This window comes from Etheostoma cragini, chromosome 14 (assembly GCF_013103735.1).
Source record: "Etheostoma cragini isolate CJK2018 chromosome 14, CSU_Ecrag_1.0, whole genome shotgun sequence".
Taxonomy (NCBI): domain Eukaryota; kingdom Metazoa; phylum Chordata; class Actinopteri; order Perciformes; family Percidae; genus Etheostoma; species Etheostoma cragini.
The window spans coordinates 15,620,328-15,632,887 of NC_048420.1; the positions used below are offsets into that span (position 1 = coordinate 15,620,328).

Genomic DNA, 12,560 nt, shown 5'->3' on the forward strand with positions numbered 1-12,560 from the left:
ATATTTATATATATATATATATATATATATATATATATATATATAAGTTCTTTGTAATTAAATATGGCACTCGGTTGTTGATGTTTGTTCCATTACAGAGATCTGTTTGAGAAAAGTAAAAATGTGTTGTAAATGTATAACAGCCTAATGTCTTCTCAATCAAATTAGCTGCAATCAACTCTCTCTGTCTCTGCAGCTTTCTTACATCTTTCCATATATTTTGTTCTTTGAGGATAAACACACAGCTGGATCTTCGGTTTCACAGCTGTATCATCCTCATATTGATCTGCAGCAATCTGTACTCTCTTCCGTTGGGATCACTGTAGGTTTAATAAAACACATGACACTTATGACTTGAAAACCCTTTAAGGGATACTCTGTTGAAGTTGCAATTACTTTTGCTTTTGACAGAGTGCAATACACACACAAATACCTTTTTTTTATGACTGCCAGATGAGAAATGCAACTTAACCACTGATGAAGGTTTGATAAATTAAATGTTTGTGAATTTAAAATACATAATAACTCATTGGAGCTACAGTATAGTATTGATTAATAGTTTGTTTCTGGTTTGAACGTTGGACTTTAGCTATATCTGGTGCAATACATATATTGTGCATTGTCCCAGTTAAATAAAGTGTGTGTGTGTGTGTGTGTGTGAGTGTAAAATTAGTAAATGTTTTAATTTGTAAATGACAAGCACTTTGTTTGAGGCATCATTTTGTTCAAAGGTGCATTTACAAAACTTTAAGCAGAGCTATTGTCATTATTTGAGCCAACTGAGGCTGGTGCACCTTCAAACTGCAGCCAGAGATATTATCAAGAGTAGGATAGACTTATTCAGTGTCTGACTCTCTTGGCTTGACTACATGATGAGGATAGTGTGGCAGCCAAATGGCATTTAATATATTTGTTTTCTTTCTTCATGGAGCCGCATTAAGTGACAGTGAGACAACGATAAAGCCCTGATTTAATTATCTGACATTCAGCTGACTTCACTCCGCTAAAAGACGGTCTGCCTCCTCTTCATCTTAAATTAATCAAAATCAATCAATCAATCAAAAAATAGTATTTATATAGCACTTTACAGCAAATCCAAAGTGCTTAACAGAATGAGTTAAATCACATCATACAAATGAAAGAGACATACAACATAAAAAACTGTAAAATCAGAAATGGTTACAAAGAAAAGAATGAAATTGTCACCCCACTGCTACGTATTAAAAGCCAGACTAAACAAAAATGTTTTGAGTTTGGACCTAAAAAGAGCTAAATCTGTAACAATGTGAACATCAGGGGGTAACCTGTTTCAGAGTCTCCGGGCAGCAATTGCAAAACCCTGATCACCCTACCGTTTATACCTGGAACTTGGGACTTCTAAAACCAACTGATTTGAGGACCGCAATGACCGGTTGTGCTCCCGCAAAGTTAAAATTTCAGACAAATAGTCTGGGGCGAGACCATTTAAAGCTTTAAAACAAACAATAAAATCTTAAAATCTATTCTAAAACGCTCCGGGAGCCAATGCAGGGAGTAGAGAAGGGGAGTGATGTGTGCACGTCTGTACAATGTATTCGCTAAAACGCAAGCAGCAGCATTTTGTACAAGTTGAAGGCGTGAGATGGACATCTGATTCAGACTAACACAGAGAACGTTACAGTAGTCAAACCTTGAACTAATAAAAGCATGAATGGCCTTTTCTATGTCGTGCCTGCTCAGAAAAGGCTTAACTTTAGCCAGCAGACAAAGCTGGAAAAAGCTAATTTCAACAACATTACTGATCTGCTTATCAAATTTCATGCTGCAATCAAAAGTAACCCCCAAGTTTTTGACAGCTGATCTAGTGTATAATGCCAGAGCACCGACACTTAAAGCTGGACCATTCTGCATGCCCGGAGTACAGAAAATAATACACTCTTTTTTTAGCTCATTCAAGTTAAGAAGTTGTTTGAAAGCCCAACTTAATATCGGTTATACAACTAAGCAGGGAGTTTAGTGCGACACTGTCATTTGCTTTCATAGGCAAATAGATTTAAAAATCATCTGCATAGCAATGAAAAGACAGGTTGTGCTTTCCTATAATTGCCCCTAAAGGCAGCATATACAAAGAAATTGGAATAGGGCCAAGAATGGATCCCTGTGGTACCCCACAAGAGAGATGAGGAGAGGTCACCAATCAAGCAATCAATCAAGGAAAAGCTCCTATTTGACAGATAGGAGCTGAACCATTTGAGTGGCGAGCCTCTGGTGTTATTGGCTCTCAAACCTGACGGGGAAGTGACATGAGATACCAGTTGCAGTTATTTCTTCCTCTCAGCAGCTCAGTGAAATAGTTTGTCCAAAGGCGCATTCTGATGTTATTTTGTGTAATGACTCGGGGATAGCTGGTTTTATTATGTGATGATTCATTATCATAAATGTACAACCGACTAGAAAATATCTTGGCAAATTGGCAAGTGTTCAGTTTCATAAAATATTTTGGGTTTTTATTTTCATAAAAGAAGCTAAAAGTAAAGACTTTTACACAAAACATACCCCATTAATCTGATCCTGGTCAGCTGTTGCTGGTGTGAAAAATTGGAGGCAATCATGGAAGTTGGTCTTAATGTCAAACAAAACTAGTTGGAAAAGTTAATAAAAAGCTTGAATTTACTTGACATTCTATAATTTTCCACAAGTGCTACTGATATAGTTTACCTCCTCATGATGTATTTTTAGAAATTATTTGAAGGTGTGAGGTACCAAGTTTTTAGGTTTTATGGCACAACTGCTATAATGGTCTTTCCTATAATATTTGAATCTTGTAAATCTGGGTTTCTATTTTCAGTTGGTGATAATAGAACATATTATCATATGTCTGTTTTTAGCTCCGGTCACTTGTGCAAATGTGAATGTGCTTGGTGAACTAACTTCTTTTGTAAAGCTGTGTGTATGCTTAAACGGTGTGTTTCCTGCTATAACAAAGACTTATGAAGTTTTATGAGAAGTTAATTATGAAGTGGTTTTGTTGATGACAGGTTTGTGTGTGCAAGGTGTTGTCTGATATCGTTCAATGCTATTGAAAATAATGTGTACTGAACAGTGTACAGTATGTGTTTCCATTATTTTGCTGCATCCTGTGTGTGTGTATGCGTGTGTGTGCTTACAGTTGAAGATATGTTCCTTCCATTCATCCATCCTAATTTGGGATCCTTTCATGCGATGTGTGTTTTCTGTATCCTGTGGTAATCCTTTTCCGGTGATGGAAAGTTGAGGCACAAACTAATAAAATGTGCTTAGTTACAAAGTCTTATGCACATAACAGTGTATGTTAAGGTCAAGTCCGATTCATGTAAATCAGGAAATCTGTTGAATTTAATACACTCAACTAAGGCTTTAAAAGAAATGTCCCTTTTTATGTTTGTTGTTGTTGTTGTTGCTACAATTAGCCAGCATCATTTTTATTTACATCTTATGAGCGTCATTACTTTTTTGTGTCTAAGTACCAGTAGAAACTGACAAGACTGAAAAACTGATTTGTACTTTTTAAAAAAAGCTTCACAAATTAGTTTTTTGCATTTATAAGCTGATAATCACAATAATCCAGATAGACAAAATACTGTTGGTGATGTTTTTGTTCTGTCACAGAAAGCCCAAGAAACTTGATCACTTCCCTTTGTGTGAAAATCCAAGGCCAATTGTTCACACAGACGCTCTATAGACCTGATATAAAGCCTCATGTTGCATACAGTTGCCGTGGCTTTCTCTCGTTTTTCTTTTCAGTGTGGTTTCATAGACACTGCTGAAAAAGTCAACCTCAGGTCAACACTTTAGTAACTGAGGTGACAACACAAACACAGAGGTTAATTTATGTTGCTGTACACACCATTGCAACTACATTATTATCATTAGTAGAATTGTTTTTGTATTAGAAATTATGTAAAAATGAACAGGACAATAGCAGTATATTGTTAACATAATTTTGGTAAAAGTGAAAAACTCTGTCTTTTAAAACCTAAATGTTAACCAGACAGTGATTTTAATGTAGTTTGACTTTGGTAGAAAATAGAAATTAAGGAATATTCTATAGAAACGTCATCCTCAACATCACTATTACATCATTTATTAATGTTTAATCTTTTAGGTTTTTCAAAGTACAATATTTTAATTCAACACTATTGAGTGGTTTTGTATTAAATGTGGTGTGCATTGTCAGTTCATGCCCGTGCATGAATGCATATCCCCTTTTTTGTGTTAAAGTGTTAAAGTCTGATTCCCCAAAAAAAATCTGTTTAATTTAAACCAATCAAATTCAGAAAGATGTCTCTCACGCCTACAATTAGGTTGTTACTTGCACCCCCTGGTGGATGTCAGAAAACCAAATCTCAGTTGGTTATTGCTAAACTTTCAGCATCGGTCTCAATGTGGCGGAAAATCCTTGGATTAATATTTCACAATTCTCTCTACCTGTCTAAATTACTGTCCATAACTAATATCTGTCTTTCTGTGTGTTTTTCTGCAGGTCTTCCAGAGCAGTACTACAGTCTGACGTGGTTCCTCAGTCCGGTCCTCGGTCTCATGTTCACTCCTCTGATCGGCTCGGCCAGCGATCGCTGCACTCTGCGATGGGGCAGGAGGAGGCCGTTTATCCTGGCTCTCTGTATAGGGACCCTGTTAGGAGTGGCACTCTTTCTGAATGGATCGCTGATAGGTGAGTTATTCAGTTTGTATATTCTGTTTAAATTTAAAACGATTAATGTATGTGTGTCAGGGATGGAGAGAAGACAAAGCAGTCATCAGTTTATTTCTGGCTTCTTGTTCAGCTCCTGAAATTTTGTAAGTCAAATAGGTCCAGCGTGGAAGGGGGGAGGGGAACCTTGAATGGGACCTCCCATGCAAAGGTCTATGGTGCTGGATTGTGTGTGGACGGGGGGCCCAGTTTTGTAAATGTTTCCCCCCTGTCCATAGTCCCTAATGGCAGGCCTTGAGTCAAGTAAACAGTTGTTGCTATAAAGCCACTGTTTTCATAGAGAGCAAAAATGGCAGTAACTTTGTAGTTTTATTCCAATTCTAGACACTTTATGTAATGTGATGTTTTTCCCAATAATGTACTTCTATCAAATCCTAACAAGAGTTATCTCAAGACACTTTACAGATAGAGTAGGTGTAGACCACACTCTATAATTTACAAAGACCCAACAATTCCTGTAATTCCCCCAAGAGAAAGCATTTAGTGCAAAACTTTCTTTTAGGGAGAAACCTCTGGTGGTGAGAAAAACTTCCTTTTAGGGAGAAACCTGGGACAGACCCAGGCTCTTGGTAGGCTGTGTCTTACGGTGCCGGTTGGGGGTGTGATGAACAGTGGCGATTACAGTCCCAATAAAGATTGCTGAACTATGACTAGGAATAGTCATTGTAGTAGTAGTTCATGGCGTGACAGGGCACTGCAGGACGTTACAGGGTTTAACATGGCATAGCAGGGCATAGCAGGACGTAGCAAAGCACTGCAGAGCGTAGCAGGGTGTAACAGGGCATAGCGGGGCGCAGAGCATGACCACAGCGACAGCTGCAACCATGATTTAGGTAACATTCTTATACAAAGAAAACTGCTGGGCTCCGGGGAATAAGCTCCCCCAGAACTAAGTTAGTGAAAACCGTTTCTGGGACATGGATGCACACAAATGGAAAGAGAGAGGAAAATGGGGCTCAGTGTGTCACAGAAAGTCCCAAAGCAGTCTAAAACCATAACCGCATAATTAAGAGCTGGTACAAGGAAACCTATAAGGGTTGGTGGATGAATTTGACAACTATGAAGAGAAGGGGTGCCATGTCTGCATCAACGAAATAGAACATGTGAGGAGAGAGAACATTCACATATAATCAAATAAAATAGTCAAATTTTTTGCTGTCCCAGCATCAACGTACATACAAAACTAACATAAACAAAAAGGGAGAGATTTACAGTGACTTGGCCTAAAAGAAGTGTACTTTGTGCCAGGCTGTTTTCTAAACCACCTGAGACTATCGCGGCCTCTGGCAGTGCAGAAGCTGTTGTTTTACCCAGAATGCACATGTGCCACAAAGCAAATAAAAGAACAGGACGGCTTTCTTCTTGGAATAAGTGGAGCATCACTTCCCAAAAGTCGTGTCCTCGTACCTCGTACAGTCTCAATGTGAGTTTATTACGTCATCCAAACGTCATTCCAAGGACACATTCAACCAATCCAATCAATCAAATTGATCAGTTGTAAATCATGCCACACAGATATTGATGTCTGGGCTAACGACATTGGCATAGTTCCGGTTGTAATGCCATGAATCGTATGTCTATAGATACACACACACACACACACACACACACACACACACACACACACACACACACACACACAACAACACAAAGACTACACCAGTGTAAGATTTATGTCATCAGCGTGTATTTGAATTAATTGATGGTGACAAACAGACGTTTAAGCTGATTGGTGTTGCAGACAGCAGCTATTTGTACATCCTTCCTGTACTCGTGAACTCTAAAAACTCTTAAAACATAGATTGTTGCAAAGATCATTTCAAGGGTTGAATTCAACACTTCCAATGATCTTTGCAACAATCTATGTTTTCAAATCCAGGTCAAGCCCATTTTCATGTAATTTAAAATACATTCTCTGCTGGTGCTATATTTGTAAAAAATTTAATCTTTTTGTCTCTAAATGTATCTTGTGTATCAAATCACACAAAAGGAAGTCAACCACATGCCACTTTAATAGTATACATCTATATTGATTCATTGGCGTAAATAGCACTCTTGTGCTCAATTATCAGAGCCTACATGGTTTAAATTTTAGGGTTGCACAATTTAGCACTGGCAGAAATAGTATCTTGAATTATTGTGTTTGTTTAGATCATTTAATTTAACATTAGTTTAACAAAAATTATATACTGAGAGTGGGAAAATATACTGGTTGTTCTATGGCTATTACAATAGCAAATGTAATGTGCAGTGCAACAATAGCCGACTGGGCCTTTTTAAATGTGCTCTTAATAGAACAAAGTGAAATGAATTGTCAAAGAAGTTATAAAAACCCATAAAGGAGAGCTGTGTGAACTGCTTTCTGTTAGCAGATTCTATTCTGTTCCATTCAGTTCATTTCTGTTCCACCTCCATTCTTCTGCACAGAGGTTGGCACCCAGGTGTGTTCTTGTTTAACTACATTCGTGGGGTCCAAAAACTGGGAGTTCAGTATACTTGTAAGGTCTTGACAACTTTGTGGGGCCTAAATGCTGGACCCCACAACTTTAAAGGGGTGTTTGAGGGTTAAGACTTGGTATTAGGGTAAGGATTAGGTTATGGTTAGGGTGAGGGTAAGGGTTAAGGTTTTTGCTTTTTGTTGTGATGGTTAAGGTTAGGTTAAGGGGCTAGGAAATGCATTATGTCAATGGCGGGTCAATGGCGGGTCCCCACAAAGATAGTTTATGTGCGTGTGTGCACATGCGTGTGCCTGTACCTTGTCAACGGGGTTGACATGGGAAAAGACCAGTGACCTTTTACTGTGTGGGAGAAATGAGAGAATAAGAGAGAGAAAGAGTACTTTTCAATGGTTCTGTGTATATGAATGTGTGTGAACAACACAGAGTGACATTGGAAAGCTGTAGTACCGTGTGTGTGTGTGTGTGTGTGTGTGTGTGTGTGTGTGTGTGTGTGTGTGTGTGTGTGTGTGTGTGTGTGTGTGTGTGTGTGTGTGTGTGTGTGTGTGTGTGTGTGTGTGTGTGTGTGTGTGTGTGTGTGTGTGTGTGTGTGTGTGTGTGTGTGTGTGTGTTGACATGGGAACACAGGAGCAGGCAGTTCACAGGGAAATGCTTCCTGTTTGCTTCCCTCTTTCCACCAATCAAATTTCACTTCCTGTCTGCCTGGCTAGTGAGTGGTGCCGCTCCATTGTCACAGACGCACACACACACACTCTCTCTGCTGTTCCTTCTATGAACGTTTGTTTCCCCATCGTTGGATGGATTACAGTTTGTAAAGTCATGCTGCGTCACACTTCCCCCCTCTTTCTCTTTCAAAGAGAGACTCTTTCGCACACACACCGCTAACATCTCACACGGTGTTGTTTTTGTCATGAGAAACACAAGGTCACACACATGATGCAAAGCAGTATTGGAAATGTGCAGGGACCGATTTTGTGTAAGTCTTTGTGTATGTTATTGTGCAGCTGTTGTGACTCAATAATCAGCTATTGATGACATGTGCAGCTCTGACCCGGGTCACATAATTGTTACAATTCCAGATGTTTATGTCTGGATGTAGAGAGTGATAACATTTCCTACTTAAATATGTATTTGTGAAATAAAAATGTACATGTATGTATTCACTTTACACCTGTGATAATATTATAACTTTTATTCTGTTATTTATTGACCTTTTTCTAACCATCATTGCATCAAACACACATCCACCCTTGCATACATTAGAAATTATTTAAGTCCCTAAACCATTAAAAGGATGGTTTCAACCATATAAATATAGACCATGTGTTCTCAATTATCCACCTTAATGGTGACTGATATCATAAAATCTCCACAAACAAATAAACTATTAAGATGGCTTGATACCACTAGTTATGTTTATTTTGTCTTGTGGGTAAAACTGACTCTTTACAATCTAAACATGGACAATTCCTATGCCTACATCTATCACACCTGTTACATATAAACACTTGTTTTTATCCACATCTCTTTTTTTGTATATCCGTTTAACAATCAAACAGCTTTCACTGTCTGTTTGTTGTATAATAACAACAAACACACATTTTAAAATTAAAAAACTTTGTCCATTCATGTCTTTCTTCTGTCAGGTTTGGCCATGGGAGATGAGCAGGGGAGACAACCAATAGGAATTGTTCTTACTGTGCTGGGGGTGGTGGTGTTGGACTTTTCTGCGGATGCAACTGAGGGACCAATCAGAGCGTACCTGCTAGACGTGGCAGACACGGAGGAACAAGACATGGCCCTTAACATCCATGCTGCCTCAGCGGGTACCACTGACATCTGACACACACACACACACATATAACTTTCACAGGATTTCAATATGGCAATGGTAGGTTTATTGCACACAAAACATTATACTTTGTAATATAATTTGTTGTTCTGCCAATAACAACGTATCTGAGTTGAATGTGTTGAAATTTGATATAACCAAGCACTGAAAGAGAAAATGAGATTGCACAAAATCTTCTGCTTATGTCAGTATGTCTAAACTTTTGTCCAATGGTTGCAGGTCTTGGTGGTGCAGTTGGCTACGCCCTTGGAGGTTTAGACTGGACGCACACCTTCCTTGGAGTCATCTTCAAGTCCCAGGAACAAATCCTGTTCTTCTACGCTGCGGTCCTCTTCTCCGTCTCTGTTGTTTTACATCTCTTCAGCATCGAGGAGCAGCAGTACTCGCCCCAACAGGACAGGCTGGAGCAGGTTGTGTGTGTGTGTTTAATTTAGTTTATAAAAAAAGAAGAAAAAAAACGTAAGACTTTGGTTTTCTGTACTCTCACCAGGAGACTCCAGATCGCACTAAACTGCAACCATCAACCAATGGCAGGACTGGACTTCCCGCTCCCAAGCTGGAATTGATTGGAGAGGATGAAACAATGGACAGCTATGACCTCTATGACCCTTGTGGAGACAACTTCTCAGAGCGGGGGGATATGGATATGGACTTCCTAGAGATGGAGCTTGTGAGAAGTAGGTTCACAGACTCCTGCATCTTTTGAAAAATCTGTATGTTTACCTCTTCAAATCTAAAAAAATGTGGAAAAGAAAAGTAATTGTAGGATGGGAATATCTGGTGGTCTTTGTTTCCAAAGCTTAAGGAGGGAGGAAAGGTTGCAATGACCCTACTTTTGTTGTTATTTAGATATTTTGGCTAGCTTTTATCCCAGCTGTTACATTAGATATACCTTTAGGAAAAGATTATATATAATAAACAACCAAAGCTACAGTATTGAATGAGATTGAAAATGAGTTAATGCAGTAACAGTGGATTCTTAAAGTATAGACTAGTATTACTAGTTAAATAATAATGTCCACATAAGAAGTAAGTATTAGTAAGTAAGTAAGTATTAGTAAGTATCTAGTAAACATACAGAAGAGTAAAAAAGACTAAGTCCAACAGTTTCTTACAATGTTGAATTGGCAACACATTAGCCTCTGACAGTTCATATAATAGCTATCTTGGTAAGCAGCAAACTGATCGCAGAAAAACAAATGAACAAATCAAAATAATGAATAACAAACTGCCGATGGTTTTGGCTGGTTTCCTTCAACTTGTTAATCCTTTTCTCTGAATTCCTCATCTAAACTAATCAGCCCTCCCCTCGTCTGTCTCCAGGTAAGAGTGACAGTGTTCTAGCCATTGCAGATGCCACTCTCGACCACATGGACCACGAAGCATTGTTTCTTTGCCAAATAGAGCCGTCCATCTTCGCTGACCGCCTCTCGCCCTATCACGGCTCGCCCCCTACGAGTGGTAATTTCTTCAATGCCAATCGCAGCACTCCGCCACCGCGGTTTGGCAACATCAGGCGCAACAGCAGCGCAGGAAGTCAAGACCTGCTCCAAACCAACAAACACCATACACACGCTACCACCCCTAGGATTTCCCGCCTCTCTGCTTTCCTACAGGAAATGGAAAATGACGAAGGTGAGGAGGCGTTACTGAATAACCAGCTCAATGAGCAGCGGACACTAAACGGGCGGCTCTTAGCCACTGTAACTAATCCTGATGGGGATGGCACTAACATGCTGAGCTCTAAAGGACAGGCACATCGCGCTGGGATGGTCAAAGGTTGGTGTTTTCATTTATTGTTTATTCTGGTGTTAAATTTAACTTTTGTACAATTGTAGTTTGTTTAAAGAAATGGGTCCATGTCGTATTTACATTTTTTAGGAGCATCAACTTTGAGGAGTCATTAAGGAGATTCTAGAAAACTTTAGTTCGTCAAGGTGGAGATAATCCTTGCAGTTTCCTGCCAAAAGGAGTGGACATTATGGGTTAAATGCAGAGAATGAATTTTGCTACATGTATGTGTATGTGACAATAAAGTACCTAAACAAGAGTAAACCATCACTTAATGTTAATCCGTAATCTGTCTCTTATTCCAGCTTCCAGTACTGGAGCCCCCATGCGGCAGTCCCATCACCGCCACGTCTTCTACCGCCAGCCGTCCTACACCTTCTCCTATTATGGTAGAGTTGGGAGCAATCGCTACCGCTATCGCCGGGCCAATGCCGCTTATATCATCAAGCCGTCTCGCAGTATGAACGACCTGTACGAAGTGGAGGCCAGACACAGGAGGAATCACAGGCAGAGAAACAGACACCGCAGCGGAAACACCAACTCCTCCAGCGGGGATACAGAGAGCGAAGAAGGAGAGGTCAGGAGAAATGAACTATTCTTTAACCATGACAACAACCTAGCCCCGTCATTTCTTATCAACATCTTAAGTGTCTCTTCTTGGCCCTGTCTTCAGGTTGAGACCACTGTGCGGCTGCTGTGGCTCTCCATGCTGAAGATGCCTCCCGAGCTGCTGCGCCTGTGTGCCTGTCACCTGCTCACCTGGTTCTCCATTATTGCCGAGGCTGTCTTCTTCACTGACTTCATGGGACAAGTCATCTACCATGGAGATCCTACTGTACGTGAAGCAGCAGCTAAACACACACACACGCACACACACACACACACATGCATATACTGTGTATATATATTGTCTGTGTGTGTCTGTGTGTGTGTGTGTGTGTGTGTGTTTAGCTGCTATATGCTGTATACATATCCCTACATCCCCCTTTAGTTTAGTTACTTTAATGGCGTGATGGCTTGTCCAAGCCAAGGTAGAAATGTAGACTTTCAGAAATAGATAAAGGACAATACAAAATGTAGTGAGATTATTCATCATTTGGACTCAGAGACTTTAGACTTAGATTTAGACTTAGCTTTATTTATCCCTTTGGGGTGACTCACGCAGAGAAATTAAATTTACCAGGATCCGATACAGCATGAGAAGGAGAAAAAACAAGAATACAACACAAAAAACACAATGATCACAATGATGCACAGGGCAACACACAGTACATGAGGTCACATGAAGGGATTTTTTGAGGTGACCGGGGAATGGGATGACCTGGAAACTTGTTCTTTGCTGCATTACAAAATCTCCAATCTCAACTGTCTCTTGTTCTGATGTTTGTATGTCTCATGTCAAGCTGTTTACAGCAGGTTCAAGCTAAACTAAACTCAGCCTCTGCCTTAGTTAATCCACAGCACACTTAAAACCTAAGCCTGTTTTTGTCTCTCTCAGGCTCCTGCAAACTCTACTTTATTGGAGGATTATCACAAAGGAGTTCAGATGGGATGTTGGGGACTAGTTATATATGCCATGACTGCTGCCACATGCTCAGGTAACAAACAAGCACACAGGAATGCACATTGTATCATAAGATAATTAATTGATTGCACACTGGGGGAATTCTCTTGTTACGGCAGCTCAAGACTCTAAAAAGCAAAGGGAAAAAAGTTCATGCGTACACACCTC

At 39.7% G+C, this 12,560-nt stretch overlaps 1 protein-coding gene across 1 annotated transcript in view; it reads left to right on the top strand.

Moving 5' to 3' along the window:
- The window catches only part of LOC117957312 (solute carrier family 45 member 4), a 42,203-nt gene that overhangs the window by 26,678 nt on the left and 2,965 nt on the right, over positions 1-12,560 (top strand). The window contains exons 4-11 of the mRNA XM_034892966.1: positions 4,502-4,690; positions 8,832-9,011; positions 9,257-9,447; positions 9,528-9,714; positions 10,361-10,816; positions 11,134-11,405; positions 11,502-11,663; positions 12,327-12,426. Coding sequence (XP_034748857.1) covers positions 4,502-4,690; positions 8,832-9,011; positions 9,257-9,447; positions 9,528-9,714; positions 10,361-10,816; positions 11,134-11,405; positions 11,502-11,663; positions 12,327-12,426 — 1,737 coding nt within the window. The remainder of the gene's footprint in view (positions 1-4,501; positions 4,691-8,831; positions 9,012-9,256; positions 9,448-9,527; positions 9,715-10,360; positions 10,817-11,133; positions 11,406-11,501; positions 11,664-12,326; positions 12,427-12,560) is intronic.